The sequence below is a fragment of the Gossypium hirsutum genome, chromosome D05, assembly GCF_007990345.1.
Source record: "Gossypium hirsutum isolate 1008001.06 chromosome D05, Gossypium_hirsutum_v2.1, whole genome shotgun sequence".
In the NCBI taxonomy this organism is placed as follows: domain Eukaryota; kingdom Viridiplantae; phylum Streptophyta; class Magnoliopsida; order Malvales; family Malvaceae; genus Gossypium; species Gossypium hirsutum.
In genome coordinates this window covers 20,900,463-20,921,414 of record NC_053441.1, presented here as the reverse complement: position 1 = coordinate 20,921,414, position 20,952 = coordinate 20,900,463, and the positions used below count along the sequence as shown (strand labels likewise).

Here is a 20,952-nt window from a genome sequence, read left to right as displayed (position 1 = left end):
CAAGATAGATACCGATGATTAAAAAAAACCGTAATTTAAATCTCCAAAGTGTTTTTTTTTTATCTTATTTTATTTTTATGTATCTATATATTTTCACAATGTAGTGCCTGCTCACCTACTGCAATGGAGTGAGCTTAAGCCATAACCAGTCCGTACGCCATTCCTTTTGTAACCGTCAATACACAAAAAGAACCCAATGTTCTTTTTTTTTTTTTAAAAGAGAAAATCGTTGAAATAAAGATAGCCAAATCAACCAAAAGAACAATCGTCTACTGAAAAGGAAGCCTTTTTTTTTTTTTGGTTTGTTTGTCCGGTGAGCTTTCTGTATCTGTTTCGTGTGAAAATATTCTCTCGTAATAAAAGTTTGATTCTTTGTTTGTTCCCTTTCTCTTTTGTGTGTGTGTGTGAAGATGTTTGAAACGGGTGAGAAGAAGGAGAAGAAGAAGATGATGAATCGAGTTTCCCCTTCTCCTTCAAGCTCTTTCTCAAATGGGTTTTCTTCACATGAAGAAAGTTCGTCATTTGAAGACCAACAACAACAACAACAGCCCGAGTTTCATGATTATAGACTCTGGTTGGATTCTACCTCTTTACCCGATTTTCATTTCAGAAATACGAACGTGAATGAAGAAAGATCGGTCGAGGATGGTCTTGATTTGTGCGATAATCTATATCAAATGCATATTAGAAATGAAGAGATAGATAGTGACGGTTCTGCTGAAATGAGGAGATCTGAGAGCGACCCAAATGGTTTTGGCCTTGGTTCGGGTGATGTTTATTCTTATAATGCTGAAAAATATACTTCATATGAAGGTTTTAGCAAAGGGTTTCAATCTTCTCCACTACAAGTTTCAATGTATTTTGATGGTAATGATGTCATGAGGTCCACATTGCTTGGTTTGCAGGGAGGAAACGAAAAGGGTGATTCGTTGGGGCCTCAGAACATTGCTTATAATCATTCCAATGATTTGGCTTCAAAATGGAGTTGGCATAATAACCAAAGAAATTATCATTTGGAGCAGAGAATGGAACAGTGCAGGAGTTTTGATAATAGGGGTATTCCATTACAGAATACCTATTATCCTTTTGTTTTCTCAAAGCAAAGTGGGATGGATGGTAATGGAGGTAGAGGTGTCATTGATTCTTTGAGTGATCCTAGGTTCATGCACACTAAAATTCCTCTTGTGGAGGATCGCAGTGTCATCATTCAAGGAAGAGATTTGAAGTATGGTATTCAGAACTTGGGCCACGATTCATTCAAGCGCCATAAGAAAAAATCTTTCAAAAACCTTCAAGAGAAAAGCTCTAAACTTGATAAAAATCATGGAGAAAATGTAAGACTAATGCCAACTCCATATTCCCTGGCTGAGTTCCGAGGATGTATTAATTACATGGCTAAGGACCAGAATCATTGTCGCTTCTTGCAAAGGATATTTGATGAAGGAAGCTGTTTAGATGTTCAAATAATATTCAATGAAATTATTGATAATATTGTGGAACTTATGATGGATCCCTTTGGAAACTACCTTGTGCAAAAGTTGCTGGATGTGTGTACTGAAGAACAAAGACTGCAGATTGTTCACATGGTCACAAAAGAATCAGGACAGCTAGTGAGGATTTCCTTAAACACATATGGGTAACTGCTTCATTATCATTGAATTCTTCATTCTATTTTCTGTTACTCGTATTCTTTGCCTTTTCTCTTCGTATATAATATGTATATATATTTGTTGCTAAACTGGTATACTGCTATATTTCAGTACTCGTGTAGTACAGAAGTTGATTGAGACTCTCAAATCCAGAGAAGAAGTTTCTCTTATCAAGTCAGCTCTTAAACCTGGAATTCTTGATCTTATCAAGGATCTCAATGGAAATCATGTTTTGCAGCGCTTCTTGCAATGCCTTGGTAATGAAGATAATAAGGTACAATGATGAGGGTGAATTAACTTACGAGGTTCAATACTTTTGCTCACGAATGACCCCAACCATGGACATTCTTCTTTTTTTACATATATTAGGTTACTTAGACCACTACAGTCTCATTTCATCGTGTCAATCCACTATATGGTTTATCTCTAGTTAACTATTTGGACAGATCACAGATATATGCTTTTTTTTCATCTTGACAAGGTTTACTCAAGTCTTCTAAAGAAAATTATATGGTTAGCTTGGATGTCTTTATGCTATGGACTATTACCTATGCCTAGTGTCATGCCATGTTTCTCCTCTGGATCATTGCAGGATATGTTTTTCGGTTTTGTGTGTGTATTTTGAGACATCGGTGTATAGTTTAACTCGTTGATTGTTAGGTAAACCTTGTGAACAGGAGAAAGATTTCTTGCAGGTACTAGCTTAATTACAGGTATTGGCATATTGCCAGTGCATGACAAGCAACTGACACAAATGCAAGGATCCAGTTTGAAGGAATCTATTCTATCTTTCTGAATATTTATTATTATGAACAATTCTTTCCAAGGGAGGAAACAACCTTTAACAGGCTATGATAGGTTTGAGATAGATAGTAACTCATGATTCTTGAAGAGTTTTTGGTCCATTGGGAGAACTTTTAGCTTGCAATTTTACAGAATTGGTCAGGCTCTCTTGTTGTGGGTCATGAACCAAAAAACTAGAATTCAGTCATAATTGTCGGTTCTAGAAGCATGCTTCTAATTCAAACTGTAGTTGGTGGGCATTGGTGCATTTCCTGTGTTAGGAATTTTATCTCTACTTTGATGCATTGCATTTTCTGATGTGTATATTTTCTTTTGCCAAGTTTGATTCTGAAACATTTTTGGTCCTTTGCTTCTGTTAATTACCAATGCAGATTATTTTTGATGCTGCTGCACAATTTTGCGTAGATATTGCCACTCATCGTCATGGATGCTGTGTGTTGCAACGTTGCATTGCTCATTCAAATGGGCAACATCGATATAACCTAATTACCCAAATTTCCCGAAATGGACTTCTACTTGCTCAAGATCCTTTTGGGTAATAAGATATTTTTTTGTTTGTTTGTTTCTTTCATCCTCGTTTATTGTTGGTTTTGATGACTAAGTTAGCTTATTGGAAAAATTAATCCTGTTTATATTTACATCTTTGTCATGCTAATGGAATGTATGAATCATAAAAAAGGAGTTGCTTCTTAAGTTAAAATGATTTTTTCATGCTAATGAATCATATCTTCAAACTAGTACTTACAAGTTACACCCTTGTGTAAGGTAAAAGTTCATGTATGTCAACTTAGTTCCTTATTTCCTTCCAAGTTTTCTGACTGATTGTTTATGTTTCTGAGAGACATTGATCCTCTATAATTACATCGGCCATTTCTGTCCTTTCTACATTATGTCAAATGAGCATGGGATGCATTCACTTGGTATTAAGAATAAAAATGACAAGTTAAGCTCCTATATCAAGGAGATTTTGCGTTATCAATTATTAGTTCTTCCCATCTTTATTTGTCTTGTTTTCTGTAATGTACATATTAGGTTACCTAAATGGGAAAAAAAACCTTTAAAACAAGAATTTGGCAAACTTTAGAAGCAAATGCATCCTGTGAAACAAGTCTGATCTATCAAGTCTATAGTAAAATAAGTTAACTAAAATCATAACTAGAGGAGAATTTCATCATGAAAAAAATATATTTTGAACTTCATTTTCTCCAAAGTTGTTCTTTAATTTATTTATCTCTCTGATTGTAATATTCATTTTTCTCTGAAACAGAAACTATGTTGTTCAGTACATTATAGAGCTAAAGGTTCGCTCTGCTGTTGATAACTTACTTTCTCAGTTCAAAGGGCACTATGTTCACCTCTCAATGCAGAAATTTAGCAGTCATGTTGTCGAAAAATGCCTCAAGTATTTTGCAGAAAGCCGGTCGCAAATCATCCATGAGTTGATCTCTGTCGTACACTTTGAACAATTATTGCAAGACCCATTTGCCAACTATGTCATTCAATCTGCCTTAGCAGTAACTAAGGTATGGGTACTTGGATAATATTTTGATCAAAATTTGAATGACATCTTTCCTAGTATCTCTTTTCGTCTCTTGTATAAGTTAACTTTTGTCTGAAGAAGCATGATTTTCATCTCTAAACATTTTGTCTCAAAGCAGGGTTCCCTTCATGCTTCTCTAGTTGGAGCTGTCCGTCCCCACATGATCTTGCGTACCAGCCCATATTGCAAGAGAATATTCTCAAGGAACCTCCTGAAAAAGTGATAGAGTCACTCTGCCGCTGTTGTCGTGCTTCCAAATTTGCTAGCTGTTCACTACAAAGTAGTCAGTGTCCTTGGGTTACTAGATAATATAATGTACATGAAATTCTGGTGCCTGCTGTCGTGGTGGAAGGCTTTACAGCATCAGCGGATTACCTTTGAGAGTCTTAAGGATGTAGAAGAAAATTTTGCTTCTAGTTTGTTCATTATGTAGTTTCAACTTGTATTATTTTGTTGTCTTTTTTAACCAAACTTGGGATGTCTGATATTTTGTCACGTTTAAGATTTGACTTTCGGGTATGCTTAGGAATATTGCAAATCAGATTTCTAAATTTCTCTTTGGGTTTTGCATATTTTCTTCTCGAATATGGAGACTCTTGAAAAGCATTATTGCATGATCCTAGGTTTTAAAAAAGATAGCGGCTTCTGCTTGATGCAAGATAGAATCAGTAGCCACACAAAAGAAAAGATAAAAAAAGCCTCTTGTATATGGTTTTAAGTAGACTTCGAATTCTTGGATAGCATATAACTCGCATTAATACATAGAAAAACAGGAAAACCTCGTAACCACACTAGACCATTATAGTTTGGTCATAAACATTTATTCACCAGGAAATTGTCTCAAGATATCAGATTCAATTCTCCACATGTCCTGCAAGTACCAGCAGCAATTTTTCATAGTCTCCATGAGTGTCCTTGACAATGGCACGAGTCAGTGGGACACTGTTCCTTCGCTGGTACTCATCTGCTATGATCTTTAGATCAACCTCAGCCCTAGTGCAAACAACTCTAGTAAGAGCTCCTTCATCCGTTCCTCGTCTATTGATTGCTAGGCGAAGAACCTTCTCAAAATACTTTTCCGGATAGACCAAGCACTTCACTGTGGACCTTAGTAGTGCAAGGAACTCATCCTTAGGATCAGCCTTCAAGTCCTGCAGATAGGAATCGAAGACCAAGGAAAACTTTGATAAGTAATTGACTTCTAGTATAAAAGTAAAGATGCCTTGAAATACTCAAATACAAAACAGCCAAAATCCAACTTTGTTTACCTTGTTTATGTCATTTCCATATTCATTTTTGTAGTGATTCAGAGTTGCATTGATCTGTGCCTTGCTTCTTGTAGCCAAAACCCTTATGACATCGTCATCACTGTAAGCTTTGTCTGAAATTTTCTCATGAAGCAACTTCGCCTCTGTTTTCGCCAGATTCATGTTCACCTCCTCTCCCTCATATCTGTATGAACTCACTAGAGGTAGGAGGAGCTGAAAGGAATAAAGACACATAAATAAGCAGGGCTATTCAGAACAGAAAACAAATAATAAAACTTCATTGACTCGCTAACATAATAAACAATACCTAGTTTAGTTTTTACAGATAACTTAAGCATCCATCTAATATACCTTACGGAAGTCGCCAGTCGTGTGATGAGCAACATCCTCTTCAAGCGACTTCTTATAACGAGCATGATAAGCCTGCCTTGCGTGAAGCAGTTGGTTGGCAGACCTTGTGCAAGCTATTTCCATAAGGACCTGATTGCTTGAAGTCCACCTTTTGGTGGCTTCATTAGCCAAAAGGGCATCACGTTCAGCAGGATCAAGAGCCCAAAGCAAAACCAGCCTCTGATAAGAACTCGGAAAGCGACCAAGGTTAGTCAGCATTCCAGGCCATAAAATAAAAATATGTAAAATAGTCTCTAGCAGTGAATAAAGCAATTGATTTTGCAAACTGACCTCAAAGTCATTCGAGAGCTCCTTGTCTAGTGCCTTGAGGAGATCCTCTCCATAGGTTTCAGCGTAGGTTTTTCGAATCAAGTTTCGTTGCTCGGCATTTCTGTGACCCAATATATCTATGATTAAGCCCTCATTAGTTCCCCATCCTGCAATGAAACATCAATCCAAGCTTTATATCAATGTGTGGAGAAACTGCCTCATAGAACGACGACAAAATAATTTAAGACAAAAACTCGGTCAGTTTAAAGTTGTTTGTAAGACATGCTATTATACTATGTTTACACATCAAAAGACTTGAAGCCTCTTAATACCAGAACAAAACCATACCATCATCAGATCATCAAAACTGATAAAAAAGTCAAGAAAAAGCATACCACTATAAGCCGCAGTATAAACAAAAAACACTAATCAGGCGTCATAAACCAAGGAACTTGCTTAACTAATAAAAGGCATTATCATTTGATGATCATCTTTTTCAGTTCTTCCACACAATCTTGACAGATCGTGGTAGATCATCGCAAGATCTACCCACCAGCACGGGAAAAAAGGAACTCTTTTGGTGTAAAAATGAAGACCATTTTCAATTACGAAATAAAATCAGAAAAAAGGTCGTTCATTATAGATCCTAGTGTAAAGAAGTTTGATCCGATCAATATTGTATGGAGAAGATCAAAGTAAACATAGTTAGATTAACATACGAGAGAAATGGTAAAGGGAAGAAACTGAAAGAGGAGAGACCTGAAAAGGCTTTTCTTAGCTGTTCACAATCTTCAGACACCGAAGGAACTGTCGTGGGCACTGTAAGAGTGGCCATTGCTTCTTCTTCCTTTATTTCTTTCTGAATCTGTATAGAAACGAGAGAGTGATAGCAATTTTGGACAGCGGAGCTTAAACTTAAGTAGACGTGTCTGTCCGGTCCGGAATGCCGCGTCCAAGTAAATTCCCAATTTTGCCACGTGAATGTTCTCGACGAAACTGCTACCTGTCTGTCTAGCTGTCACTGCCAAAAGTTGACCAATAATTACGGCCCACGTGAACGGAAATGACAATGTTGGGGATAGATATTTTAGGGGGTAAGGTTAAGATGACGTGGTCGGTAATCACGCTGTTTCCGTTTCTTCAAAAAGAATGATTATAATGATAAGATCTTTAAGAACAAAGCGGAGCCTTGTCTTCTTTAATTATTCACCCTATATGCAGTTAATTTCAAAAACACCATCCTTTATAATTTTACATCCACCTATTTTACCTTTAGATTATGTCTATTGTATAAAAAATGTTGTTGCGTGGAAGTCCAGTAGAATGTTTTTGCTTGATTCAGGAAGTTGAGCTTCAAGACCAAGAACCTCCCATAATGTCCTCGTAAGAAAATTGTCTTCTTTAGGAACACCATATACCGCACCATTTGATTTGATGGAGGTGGGATGAGTTTTAGAAGCTTGGCAGTGCCAAAAGTCCAGAGATATGAACCTCGTTATCCAAGTCCAGTAGAATGTTTTTGCTTGATATGTCAGGGTGGACTATAAGAGGGGAAAAATCATGATGCATATAGGTTAAGGCATACAACACAACTTTCATGACATTTTTCCTTTTGATCCACCCAAGCTTCATTGCTTTTCCTGTTTTCCTCACTGTTTAGAAACTTCTCCAAGCGCCAGCCCTTGAACAACTCATTGGCCAAATAGCAGTATTGCATGTGCAAACAAAAACCATAAAGATTCTTAATGTTGCGATGTCGTTCATTGATCTCACTTGTAAAAGGCTTTTAGAGTGGTCATTCCATCTTCTGGTGATGTGTGGAGTCAATTAATAGCAAGAGCTTGACCAGTTGGAAGCTCAGCTTTGTATACACTTCCAAATCCTCGTACTCTGACACAATGTTTTGAGTCGATTCCTTTGGTTGCTTTAATGATGTCTGAATGCTCGATTTTTTCCATCGTAGCACCATATTATGAAGAGATCTCCAGTATGTGCGTCTCTTGATTCGTTTTCCTTCTCCCTAGTTCTTTTCAAATAATTGATGAAATACAAACCATAACAATAAAAGAGCTTCACTGCCAAAAAGAAGGACCAAGATCAATAGGATTTGGTTACTCTTTGTCAGCCGTCCATTTTGGCTCGTGGATGGGAAAGGCTGAAAACCAGTAGAATTCCCACACAAATCTTTGTTATTTCTCAATGTTCTAAATAGAGCCTCAATAAAGGCTTTAGAATTTGGAAATTAACCTTCAAATTGAATATAGGATATCTCAACAGACGTCAAACAAAACATGTTGTCAAAAGTAGATGCAATAGAACCAAAAAAATCTGTTGTAGGAAATGTTTAATGTCTCCCAAGCATGGTTAATTCACAAAAATAATATAAAAAAATAATTTCTGAAATGGGTTGGGATTAATTACGAAAACAATTTTTTTTAGGTGGAGCTTTTTTCATAGGCCCCATCACTTTTTTTATAATAATTTTTTAAAAATTAATATTATTTTATTAGTGATGCCTTTCTCATAGGTTGGTGACTCCTATTTGATAGGTGTTACTGGTCAAATAAAAATAAAATTACATTATAAAAAATTTACATTTATAAAAAAATCACAAAACACTAAATTAAACACTAACAATTAATATAACCTAATCATAAATTACTAACAAAATAACTATAAAATTATTTTTAAAAAAATTATATTATTAAAAAATCACAAAATCCTAAACTAAACACTAATAATTTATAAACTAATCATAAATTACTAACAAAATAACTATAACATTTTTTTTAAAAAGAATTTACGTTACTAATAAGTCAAAAAGCACCAACAATTTATATAACCTAATCATAAATTACTAACAAAATAACTATAAAATTATTTTTTTTAAAATTACATTACTAAAAAAATTACAAAACCCTAAATTAAACACTAACAATTTATAAACTAATCATAAATTACTAACAAAATAACTATAAAAATAATTTTTTTAAATATTTTATATTACTAAAAAATCACAAAACACAAAACACTTACATAAATTACTAACAAAATAATTAACAAAATAATTTTACATTAATAAAAAATCACAAAACACAAAACACTAACAAAATAACTAACAATTTATAACAAAATATTTTCAACCCGTACTTTGACCCGTTGACCGTATTTTGACCCGTATAAATATATATTTTTAAAAAAGATTTCTTTATAAAAAACAAAAAAATTATTTATTATAAAAAAGGTGGTGGCGCCTATGAGAAAGGCTCCACCCAAAAAACATACTATTTTCGTAATTAAACCCACTAACACTCATTTCAGAAATTAATTTTTTTATATTATGTAAATTAACCTACATTGCAACTAAAACAAAAAAATATGTTGCTGCAACATGCACAATTGCTGCAGCATGCATACAAGCCGTATGCACTCAACAAAATCATTGTAGTAGCATGCACTTTAACAAAAACATAACAGCAGCATGGTTCGCCATTTTCAGTAGATCCAGAGTTTGTATCAATTGTAATTTGGCAATCTCGGAGGGGGTGTCTTAATTAAACTTGTTCATACTTAAATTCAAGCACTGTCGTAGTTGACTAGGAATTGAGTAGTACATTTCGTTTGCTGCAAGGCTAAGGCTTTGCATACCATAGAGTATCAGAATCCCTAGGGAAAAGTCACCAGATAACATGTTCTCTTCAAGCAAAAGGATGTTCAGTGATGTCAACCTTCCAAGGATGTTCAGAATCCCCTGTAAAATGATTTATAGATAGGTCAAGTATTTGTAGCTGATTTGCTCCCCTAAGGTTAGTTGGCATTCTTCTGAGACGTTATTATTCGCAAATCTCAAGCTTGTCAAATTGGAGGTATTGTTCCCATTTATCAGATAGCTCCCCAGACAACTGGTTATAACTTAAAATCAATGTACTTCAAGTTCAGATATGTGTCAAAACCTTCAGCTATGATTCCACTAAGTTGATTCTCTTCAAGCTTAAGTCTTGTTGAGCTGGTGCAATTTCCAAACTCTTTGGTATGGGGGCTATGAAATGGTTGGTTTCTACAATAAGTTTCCTAAGCAATCCACCAAAGCATATATTTTCTGGTAAATTTCCAATTAGTTATTTCTCAGCTAATCCAAAACTTTTGAAATGGGGTTTCCTATAGAATCAGGATTTGACCAGTGAGACTAATATTCTACAGCTGAAGCTGATAGAGAGACCTAAGCATTCTGATTTTGCGGGTATGGAGCCAGAGAGTTTGTTGCTCGAAAGGTAAAGAAATGCTAAACCGTCAAGTTTCCTAGGGATGCTACCATTAAGATGGTTCCTTGATAAACCAAACAAGCCAAGAGATCTTAGCATCCCAAGTTCTTCAGTGATGGAGCTGGGGAGTTCATTGACACCGAGATAAAGCTTAACCAAGTTGCTCAAATTCCCCATAGAAGGGATATTACCGGAGAGTTTATTTTCATGTAAAAAGAGCTGAGAAAGTGACTTTAACTTCCCCATCTCTTGTGGAATGGTTCCACTTACGTTGTTATGATCCATTGCTAGATGGTCCAGAGTTGACAACAAGCATTGTTCAGATAGAATATTTCCATAAGAACCATTGTGGGCCAAATCAAGGAAGGAGAGTTTGGAAACATTAAAATTTTCTAAGCCTTTTCATTTATTTGGATGAGTCATCTCCAAAGTTCGAACCTAGGTCTAGGTTAGAAATGCAATGTGCCTTGCCATTGCACCCAACACTTGCTGGTCCTTAACATGAATATGATACATGAAAACCTAGAAAAATTATTCTTCCTAATCTTCTTGTATACAAGGAATGACATAACAAGAAACATTCAGACTTCAGCGTGACAGTTGAGAAACAGAACACATGGTGGTCTTCAATTCAATGTAAGACTCTTGGGAGAAAATGATTCAGTTGGCTAGTAGCACAGAAACAGCGTACATAGTTGGTCTAGAATGTGGATTGTGAGCTAAGCACATAAAAGCTATCTTCATCACAGACATTAGTTGGTCCTGAACATCTGGTGATGGAGGTAAAGGCCTTTAATCCAAAACATCTTTCACCAAAAGCTACTTTTCAAGAGATGAAGATGGTACTGTGGAGATCAAATCACCAGGATGTGCTCCCATGATAATTTCCATGATCAACACTCCAAAACTATAAACATCACATTTCTCTGTAACCTTCATTGTGTAGGCAAGCTCTGCAAAGGAAAAGAAAAAACAAAGAAATAGTCAATTTTTGAATGATGATCTACCTTTCGTGCAACAAAAGATTTCTATAAACTACATCACCTGGTGCGACATATCCATATGTTCCAGCAAGATTGGTCCAATTAGATGAGTCTGGTTTGAGAAGTTTAGCCATGTCAAATTCTGAAATGTGAGCTTCAAATTCCAAGTCGAGCAAAATATTGTTGCTTGTAAGGTCGCGATGAACAATTGGCGGCGAGCAATCATGGTGCAAGTAAGACAGGGCATGAGCAACCCCTTTTATAATATTCACCCTTTTATCCCAATCCAATTCTTTTCCTGCTTCTTCATTGCTTAGATTTCTAGCCAAACTACCCTTTTCAAGGTATTTGAAAACCAAGAATGATTGTTCAGCAGACCAGTAAAACCCATAGAACTTCACGATATTTCGATGCCGTATATCTATGAATGCCATTACTTCATTTTGAAACTCTTTTGTGGCTCTTACTTCATCAGCACGCTGTGGATGGACGTTCTTCACAGCTATAATATTGCCTGATGACAGCTCTGCCCTGTATACATTTCCATATCCTCCTTCCCCAATGCAACACTGAGAATCAAAGTTGTTTGTTGCACTTATGACTTCAGCATACAACATTCTTCCATTGAAGGATGCTATTGCAAAGAGGTTCTCATTTATCATGGTGCTTTCACTTTCTTCATCTACATCTTTTCCTTGTTTTTTGAAGCCAAAAAATAAAGCCAGAATAACAGTTGACAGGATAGCAGCTCCTAACGGAGGAAACATGGTTGCGTAGAGTAACTTGTGGTGGCCGTTTCTAGAAAGCTTGCAAGGTTTCAACCCACTAACATCGCCACACAAACCCTTGTTTCCTTCTAATGCTTGTATTGAAGCATTTTGAAACGCTAGGACATCAGGAACTGGACCCTCCAATTCATTATGCCCTATGTCAACTTGGACCAAGCCTCGGAGCTCATTGAAAAAGGTGATGTTACCGGAGAGGTTATTGTAAGAGAGGTTCAACGTTGACAAGCTCTGCAAAGATTGAAATTGTGTTGGAATCTCCCCTGAAAGCATATTATGACTCAGATCTAATTCATTCACTTGAATTAACTTGCCTACCTGAGGTGGAATTCCCAGGCTAAAATTATTGCTACTCAAATTCAAGTAGTACAATTTTAACATATCCCTTATAGTCTCGGGGATGGACTGACTCAATGTGTTCACCGACAAATCAAGATACTCGAGTTGGGAAAAAGATCCAACTTCTATTGGTATATCACCAGAGAGTTAATTCCCTGACAAAATAAGCCTTGTTAAAGATGTCAATTTTGTCAGTTCCTTTGGAATCTCCCCCACTAAATGATTTGAAGAAAGATTAAGAGCCTGAAGCTGAGCTGAGTTTCCAAGCTCAGGTGGTATTCTGCCAGTGATGTTGTTCCGGGCAATCTGTAGGCTGCTCAAATTATTGCACAACGCCCACTGAGGTGAAATTTCACCATAAAAGTCATTGTCACTAAGGCTTATAAAATTCAAGCTTGAATAGACTCCGAAATCTTCTGATATGTTTCCAGTCAGTCTATTTCTTTCCAGGCGCACTCTTTTTAGGCTGCTGCAGTTTTTCAAGTCTTTGGGTATTGGTCCTTTGAAATGGTTGTCATTGGCAATGAAATATTCCAGTGTTCCACCTCTGCAAATGTTTTACGGCAGCTGCCCAGTGAAATGGTTTCCATCGAGATCCAACATCCTCATTTTCACGAGGTTTCCTATTTCTTGAGGTATGGGACCGGAAAGTTGGTTGTCTCGGAGGAACAAAGTTTCCAAGTTGTTCAAATTAGCAAATGAAGATGGAATAGAACCATTGAGTTGGTTTTGACTCACCTCTAGGAAAACCAATAATTTCAAGTTCCCTAACTCTTCAGGAATGGGGCCAAAAAGTTTATTTTCATACCGTTGGAGATTGGTCAGATCAGTCAAGTTTCCGGAGGGTGGGATGAAACCTGATAAATTGTTTTTAAAAAGTGCTAATCCATTCAGCGATTCCATATGCCCAAATTCAGAAGGGATGGATCCTGAAAGACTGTTAGTGGATAAGTAGAGGAATCTCAAGTGTTTTAGGTTTCCAAAAGTAGAAGGGATGGAACCTGTGAGTTGATTGTTGCCAATGTAAAGTTCCTGGAAGCTGCTAAGATTTCCTATTTCTGAAGGGATGTTACCAGAAAGGGAATTATTTAACATATACAAGTAGGTCAGGTTGGCCAAGTTACCCAAAGAAGAAGGGATGGAACCATTTAGATAGTTGTTTTGCAAGGCAAGCTCTTCGAGGGACTCTAGCTAACCTATTTCCTTAAGAATGGAGCCATTCAACAGGTTTTGAACAAGGTGAAGGGTCTTCAGATGAATAAGTTGACCAATTTGAGGTGGGGTTCTTCCAGACAACTGATTATATGATAAATCAAGGTAAGTGAGATTAGAGAGTCTATTGATTTGAGGTGGGATTGTGCCAAAAAGTCCATTGATGCTAAGGTCTAACTCTTCAAGATTGGGCAAAGATGAGAATGGAAATGCATGGAATGTACCTTTTACACCATAACTCGTAAGATTGATTCTGGAAACGCTATCACCCTTGCAATGGACCCCAAACCAACTGCATGGACTTGCTTCTGCATTTCGAGATGAGATAGTCCAGGAAGGCAAAACAGAGTGGTTTGTGAGGGATAGAAGGCTGGCTTTCCAATCAAGAAGTGCAAGTGCTTCTGCAGTAGAATTTGAGTGAGCATGAGATATACAAGCATGCAATGTAACAACCAGGAACAGCAAGGAAGCAAGCAAGGCTATTCTCTTCATCATTAACAAATCAAGGTTCCAAATAGTTTTTCAGTATTGATATTTAGGTTCATCTGTAATATGTTGGATATACCTACTTTTAGTCTTAAAAGCACTCGAGTCCAATTTTCCATATTGATGTTTGTGTTTTTCTCATGGTAAAGTTGAAATATAATAATATTAAGAGAGACTTGAACAAGTCTCTCGCACTGTTAGGGTCTTCCTTTGCATAGTCAGCTTGGAAAGCTATCTTTAAAAGCAAAAAAAATTGCTAGCCCTTCAATACGGCATACAGAAGTTGGAAAAGCCCAAGTTTTATGAAGTTTCGTTTGACTTTAATCTCGCATCCAATGTCATGATATTTAGTGATAGTTTCGGCAATGTTTTTGAAAAGTATTATAGAAAAGTGCTTGAGGTGTGCTTTTGAAAAATTTAGTTTAAAATTTAAGTCTTTAGTATTATTATCAAAAAGTGCTTTTAAGAAATAAAATGTTCATTTTAGACATGTTATTATCAAGTAATAAATATACATTTAAATAATATTTAAATTATTTAATATTATTATATTTTAGTAAGAATATAAAAAAATTATTATAACTTGTTATTAATATTTTAATATATGAAATATAAATTTTAAATATTTTTAAACAATAAATATTAATTAAACTATATTTTAAATATTTAAATATAACCATTAAATATTTGTAATTAGGATTTTAATTTTTTTTATTTTTAATTAATGATTTTAACACATTTGTAATTAAGCACCAAGAAAAAAAAGGAAAATATTATGTTATTGGAGGGGTGAAAAAGTAATTAAGCACCAAAAGTGCTTTTGGGAGAGGAAAAGCTAAAATTTTTAGCTTCTCCTTTTCAGAAGTGCCTTCTGAAAAGCTAAAAATTTCAGTCAAAAGCAACTTGTTCTGCACAGCTTTTCTTCCAAAAGTATTTTTGGAGTCAGAAGTACCTTTTTTAAGCAATGAATGATTCTAACTTTTTAGTATATTAATTCACATAATGTATATACTACACTTTATCACATCTATTTATAAATCTATTTCAATAAATAATTATATCCTTTGTGGCAAGAGATTTCTATTTAGATTTGTTAGCATTGTATTTGATTCCTAAACAATTTTTTTAGTTATTTTATTTGAAGTATTATATAAAAGTACGAAATGTTATAAAGTTTGGACATTAGAGACAATATTATTAGGAGAGACATATCCGAATCTCAAACATGAATCGTAAAATAAATATGTAAAATATAAAACAAAACAAAATAAATGTATGAACTAACAAAAAAGTCTTTATAATAATATTAATAAGTAAAGATATTTTAGTAATTTCACAGTTGAGTTGGTGTTGAGTTGATTCATAACACCAGCTTAGTCATCCATTTTATATATGGTAAGTATACAATTGATGAAGATAATAAAAGCAATCATTCATCTTTGTCTCTCACGTTAGCCACCAAAACCATCCATTCCAAGTTTTACTTTTCTTTCAATTAAGTTCTTTTCATTATTACCAAACCAATTAAGCTTAGTTCTTCAAAAATTCTTCATAATTATTGAGTGAAATCAATAGAGAAGTCTAATAACTACCTAAATTCCATCAGAGGTGCATCCATGAATGCCTTAGAGGAGAGAGAAAATAGGAGTTAATGTTGAATATAAATGTTTGAGAAATAGTAAAGGAAAGTGAGAAATAAGTGAAGAAATAAGGCAAATGAATGGCCAAAGGAAGAAGAAAGCTTGATTTAAAGCCTAAAGTTGTAAGTATATGTAGAAACTTACTTTTTTTCAATTATATTGTTAATTATTAGGATGAAATATAGATTTAATATGATATTTAATTACAAGCTTATATGATTAATAAGTGAAGAATAAGATATGGTAATGACTAAGTGAAAAGAAATAATAAGTTGATTGCGTTTATTAAATAATATATGATGAGAAAATGGAAGAAAAGTGAGAAAAGATTAAAAGTACATAAAATGATTAAATTGTAAAAGATACTAAAGTTGATAAATTTGCAATTATTATAAGGAAATGAATGTTTGAGTTAATATATATATGAATAGTGTGTGGAATGATATAGTAGTTAGAGGTTCTCATGGGCTGGGTCAAGTCGAGTTCGGGCCGGGTTTAAGCATGATGTTAACATACTTTATACTTGTCAAGCTCGACCTGACCTGAAATATGGGTTTAAATTTTTGCCCAAACCCGCTCATATTTGCAAGAGACTAACCCAAGCCCATTTTTAATCCGTCCATATTATTTTTATTTTTTTAAAATATTTATATTATATTATTTTAATATTTAATAATTTTATACATTTTTATTTATTGAATTTTTTTATATAATCATCTTAACATTATTTTAATGTTTACATTAGAGTAGTATTATATTATATGTTTTTTTAATGTGTTCTAAATTACATAATATATAAAAATAACATAATATAAAGTATTATAAACTTAAAAATGAGTCAGACCCGAGCCCGACGCATATTTTAAACGAGCCTAATTTTGTTGTCTAAACCCATTTTTCGAGCCTAATATTTTTACCCAAACCCTTTCAAATTTCAGGTGGGCCTTCAGGCCTAGATGGGTAGCTTAACCCATGAACATGTATAATGGAAGTGTTACCCCTGGTCGGCAGTGGAGTCGATCGAAAAAAGCAGATCGAAAGTGTAGAATGAAATATGAGAGAGAGACAAAGACTAAATTGTTAAATGTCTAAAAGTAACATGAGTTAAATATGATAAGATCTAGTGAAGAATTATGGAAATTATATTAGACAGAGAAACATATTGCATGTATTAAAAAGAGATGAAAGTTCTATTGATTGAATTGACGTCCTAAAGACTATTTTGATAAAATAAGCAAAAATAATATGCGAATGTGATAATAAGAATTTGTGGTGAAATATAGAAATTAAATTAAGAAATGAAATATGTTATATGTGTTATTGAAAATGTAAGGTACTATTGTATGGAATGTTGTGATAAGGACTAAAATTGCAAAGTAAAAGTGATATGTGAAATTTATAATAAGAATTATTAGCGAATTATGGAAGATTATTAAATATGGAGACAAGTTACATGTGTTAATGAAAGCGGAAGATATAATTATACTAAATATTGTTACAAGGATTAAATTGTAAAAAATGTAAAAGTAATATAGTGATGATGTTATGTGCATTTGATCTAAAGTGAAATACAAGCTATATTGTATAGTGAAGAAGAGGACTCAATTGAGAAAATTGTAAATTTATAGTATATTTTTTGACTAAATAAATGCTATAATTTGATGAAAATAAAGCCTATGTAGACAAGATATGAACTATTAAGATATAGATGACATGCCATTAAGGAAATTTTAGCGCGCTTACGGTAACACCCCCATACCCGACCCGATCGTCGAGTTAATGCATCAGGATGTCACATTCGTTGCCGAAGCAACTACTGAAAATTTCATATCAATTTATCATATTATTTAATTAATGTAGATCATTAACTCATTTTAGTAATAATTGAATTTATGATAGAACTAATAATGAGTTAAATGAGCTCATTAAAACATCCATAATTGATCAAAGGCCAAACTGTAAAGTTCATAAAAATGTTTGAATTGTCGTCGCGATGTTGGGGTTTCCACGTCGTGACATGGCGAACTTGTCATCGTGACATCGTCTCCATTTTCTTACAAGTTCCGCTCTTTATTTTTATTTATTTATTTTTATATATCATTACTTGAATATATATTCAGGTTTCATAACCGCCACTTCATTTTATATATCATCCACTTACACCTATTTCTAATATCAAGTCCTTATAAAAACATGATATTCAATCAAAGATAACAAAGTATATAAAATTAACACAAATATTAAAGTTTTGCAAATAAGAGCATTGGAGGACTTGCACTTTTAAAAGTAGTTTACCCACTTTACGTATATTTCATATTTATTTCTAAATTATGCCAATCAATTTAATTCTTTATAAAATTTTAGCAAAGAATTCAATATCACATCAATTAACAATTATTCACTTATTATTTTATCAATTCGTTTAAACATACTCACATGCATTAATCATTCCATCATTTACAACCATTTCGAAACGTTTCAAATTCATCTACTATATATATATATTCATATATTTTTTTCTTCCTCATCCTCTCTATTCCACATCCTTTATGTATATATTTGTTAGAATCTTTAACTTTTAGTATATAACATGCTTATATGTAACATTATCTATAATTTCACTATTTACTTATGTGTTCATATCAAAGTTGTCCACTTGAATTATAGTCACTAAATTATTCATATCTTGAGCTACAGAATTCGAAATTAAGATTCGCTTGATATTTTTGAAACTAGACTCAAATATCTTTTTATCATAAAAATTTCAGAATTTATGACTTAGCCAATAAGTACAGTAAATTCTTCAAATTCGTCCATATTCTGTTGTTTGACAGCTTCGACCTTTCTTTACTAAAAATTAATTATCTCTTAGTACGGGGTTTGGATGATGTTTACGTTTGTTTCTCTTGAAAATAGAATCATTAAGAATTTAAACATATAAATTTAAAACCCTAATAATTTTTTTATAATTTTTTTATGATTTTCCAAAGTCAGAACTGGAGAACCCAAATCCACTCCAACCTTATTTCACGAAAATTAATATATCTAACACTATAAAATTTCGTTTCTTTCACCGTTTCTTCCATATGAAAATACGCTCAATAAGCTTTAATTACATATTTAAGTCAATCTCTAACTAAATTTTCTATAAATTTTGGTGAATTTTCAAAGTTAAGTCACTGCTGCTGTCCAAACTGTTTTAATGAAAAAAAACATTTTCTTTTCCATGGTTCTTTGCACTATCTTTAAAAATTACATTAAAAATAATAAAATATAATTGTTGAACTTTTTAAAAAAGTAACATGGATAGGCCTAAAATAGGCTTAGATTAACTATCAATAAATATGGGCGGATTTAGGCAAAATTTTAAATTCATATTTTAAGTAGTGTTGGACTCCAACAATGATAAAGCATATAAATATCATGTCTAAACTCAGCTTAAACTTGACATGATCCATGATCACCTCTAAGTGTAACTTCAAGCTGATATGAAATATTATATTATCCTTTTGAACAAAAAATTTAGCTCAAATTCCACTCTATACTTTTTCTTTTTGAACAATTTTTTTATATTTTATATTTTATTTTTCCTTCCTTTTTTTTTCTTTTTCATTTTCTTCTATTCTATTCTTTTTCTCTTCTCCTTTTCTTGGAAGGCTATTGCTTTTTAGGATAAACATGAATTAATAATTATCCAATTAAAATATATTCGAATATATAATATTACAATTATTATAATCATGAAATACAAATAATTAGATGATGTCCATGTTTGAAAAGCCATCATGAAGATCATAACAAACCGTGGAAAGCCCTTTCCCTCCTTACCTCAAGGAACATTCTGTAGGAGTTAAGAAACAAATTAAGAAATCACATCAGAGTCTTGAGCTTGAAGCTACAGTGACTTGCTGAACAAATAAAGAAATCGGGCTTGAAAATAACAAGAACAGATTGCTTAACAAGAACCAAAACGAGAAGAGAAAAATGCTGAAAGATTCATCTATTCTCTTCTGAAAACATTTCATTACATATAACAAGTAATCAACTTGTCTGAAAAACAAAAAAAGTGTTACCTAAATACACTTAACTCCACTTACAAAGTCTTGAAACTTATAAAAAATTGCTTGCACACTTGGTTAAGCTGATTTATCAAATCCATCACCACCAAATTACATCAAATACATTACATACTTAGTTCAAATGTAACTAAGTAGCAAAACATCAATTAAACAACAAAAAGCAGCAGCATGTTCTTCAGCTGCAACTTGCATGGCTCGAACAGAATGGTCTGCATGAAAGCCACCTTTTAACACATTCCGTCATACTTTGACACAATGTTTTGAGTCAATTCCTTTGGTTGATAATGGTGTCCGAATGCTTAATTATTTTCTATCGTAGCACCGTATCATGAAGGGACTTCCGGTCTGTGCTTCTCTTGATTCGTTTTCTTTGTCCCTAATTCTTCGGTTAATGATATCACAACAGTGATAGAAAAAAAGAGCTTCACCGCCAAAGAGAAGGACCAGGATCAAAAGGACTTTGTTACACTTTGTCAGTCGACCATTTTGGCTTGTGGATGGAAAAGGCTGAAAACCAGTCTTCATTAAACTTGTTCATACTTAAATTCAAGCACCGTCCTAATTGACTGGGAATTGAGCAGCCCATTTTGTTGCGGGCAAAGCTAAGGCTTTGCATACCAGATAGCATCTGAATCCCTAGGGAAAAGTAACCAGATAACATGTTATCATCAAGCAAAAGGATGTTCAGTGACGTCAACGTCTCAAGTTCTATTGGAATCTCCCCTCTTAAATGTTTTAAAGATAGGTCAAGTATTTGTAGCTAACATCCTTCCCCAAGGTTAGTTGGCATTCGCCCAGAGATGTTATTGGCAAATCTTAAGCTTGTCAAATTGGGGGTATTGTTCCCATTTATTAGATAGCTCCCCAGACAACTGTTTATAACTTAAATAGTGTACTTCAAGTTCGGATATGTGCCAAAACCTTCAGCTATTAAGTTGATTCTCTTCAAGCTTAAGTTCTATTAAGCTGGTGCAATTTCCAAAGCCGTTGGTATGGGGCCTGTGAAATGGTTGTTTTCTACAGTAAGTTTCCCAAGCAGTCCACCAAAGCATATATTTTCTGGTAAATTTCCAGTTGATTCATTCTCAGCTAATCCAAAACGTCTGACATGGGGTTTCCCATGGAATCAGGGGTTGTAAAGAAATGCTAAACTAGTCATGTTTCCGAGGGAAGCTACCATCAAGATGGTTCCTTGACAAATCAAACAATTCAAGTCAGGGATGGAGACGTAGAGTTCATTGTCGC

The 20,952-nt window shown here is 34.0% G+C and overlaps 4 protein-coding genes across 4 annotated transcripts; 1 reads left to right on the top strand and 3 right to left on the bottom strand.

The window, feature by feature from the left end:
- Positions 1 to 104: 104 nt before the first annotated feature.
- LOC107905122 (putative pumilio homolog 8, chloroplastic) lies at positions 105 to 4,551 on the top strand. Its single transcript, XM_016831694.2, has 5 exons — positions 105 to 1,636; positions 1,761 to 1,923; positions 2,825 to 2,988; positions 3,721 to 3,976; positions 4,112 to 4,551. The coding sequence occupies exons 1-5, from the start codon at positions 411 to 413 to the stop codon at positions 4,214 to 4,216; spliced, it is 1,914 nt and encodes a 637-aa protein (XP_016687183.2). The 5' UTR covers positions 105 to 410; the 3' UTR covers positions 4,217 to 4,551.
- A 131-nt stretch (positions 4,552 to 4,682) lies between these two features.
- Positions 4,683 to 8,122, bottom strand: LOC121202824 (annexin D1). The gene is made up of 5 exons (XM_041094279.1): positions 6,681 to 8,122; positions 5,943 to 6,088; positions 5,613 to 5,831; positions 5,262 to 5,474; positions 4,683 to 5,144 (listed from the first exon to the last, which is right to left on the bottom strand). Exons 1-5 carry the CDS (start codon positions 6,754 to 6,756, stop codon positions 4,848 to 4,850), a joined length of 951 nt encoding a protein of 316 aa, XP_040950213.1. The 5' UTR covers positions 6,757 to 8,122; the 3' UTR covers positions 4,683 to 4,847.
- Positions 8,123 to 11,002: 2,880 nt separating this feature from the next.
- Positions 11,003 to 12,224, bottom strand: LOC107902595 (MDIS1-interacting receptor like kinase 2-like). The gene is made up of 2 exons (XM_016828746.1): positions 11,228 to 12,224; positions 11,003 to 11,136 (listed from the first exon to the last, which is right to left on the bottom strand). Exons 1-2 carry the CDS (start codon positions 12,222 to 12,224, stop codon positions 11,003 to 11,005), a joined length of 1,131 nt encoding a protein of 376 aa, XP_016684235.1.
- A 213-nt stretch (positions 12,225 to 12,437) lies between these two features.
- LOC107902593 (MDIS1-interacting receptor like kinase 2-like) lies at positions 12,438 to 13,994 on the bottom strand. Its single transcript, XM_016828745.2, has 3 exons — positions 13,487 to 13,994; positions 12,853 to 13,348; positions 12,438 to 12,759 (listed from the first exon to the last, which is right to left on the bottom strand). The coding sequence occupies exons 1-3, from the start codon at positions 13,992 to 13,994 to the stop codon at positions 12,438 to 12,440; spliced, it is 1,326 nt and encodes a 441-aa protein (XP_016684234.2).
- Positions 13,995 to 20,952: the final 6,958 nt, after the last annotated feature.

Coding starts and splice junctions, on each gene's coding strand:
- LOC121202824 (XM_041094279.1), bottom strand. CDS start 6,756: ATGGCCACTCTTACAGTGCCCACGACAGTTCCTTCGGTGTCTGAAGAT. Junction 5,832..5,942: donor AGCTCTCGAATGACTTTGAG/GTCAGTTTGCAA, acceptor AGTTCTTATCAG/AGGCTGGTTTTGCTTTGGGC. Junction 5,145..5,261: donor ATGGAAATGACATAAACAAG/GTAAACAAAGTT, acceptor TCCTATCTGCAG/GACTTGAAGGCTGATCCTAA.
- LOC107902593 (XM_016828745.2), bottom strand. CDS start 13,994: ATGAAGAGAATAGCCTTGCTTGCTTCCTTGCTGTTCCTGGTTGTTACA. Junction 13,349..13,486: donor CTCCATTCTTAAGGAAATAG/GTTAGCTAGAGT, acceptor ACATCCCTTCAG/AAATAGGAAATCTTAGCAGC. Junction 12,760..12,852: donor CATTTCACTGGGCAGCTGCC/GTAAAACATTTG, acceptor GAAAAACTGCAG/CAGCCTAAAAAGAGTGCGCC.
- LOC107905122 (XM_016831694.2), top strand. CDS start 411: ATGTTTGAAACGGGTGAGAAGAAGGAGAAGAAGAAGATGATGAATCGA. Junction 2,989..3,720: donor CTTGCTCAAGATCCTTTTGG/GTAATAAGATAT, acceptor TCTCTGAAACAG/AAACTATGTTGTTCAGTACA. Junction 3,977..4,111: donor CTGCCTTAGCAGTAACTAAG/GTATGGGTACTT, acceptor GTCTCAAAGCAG/GGTTCCCTTCATGCTTCTCT.
- LOC107902595 (XM_016828746.1), bottom strand. CDS start 12,224: ATGCTTTCAGGGGAGATTCCAACACAATTTCAATCTTTGCAGAGCTTG. Junction 11,137..11,227: donor ATATGGATATGTCGCACCAG/GTGATGTAGTTT, acceptor TTTCCTTTGCAG/AGCTTGCCTACACAATGAAG.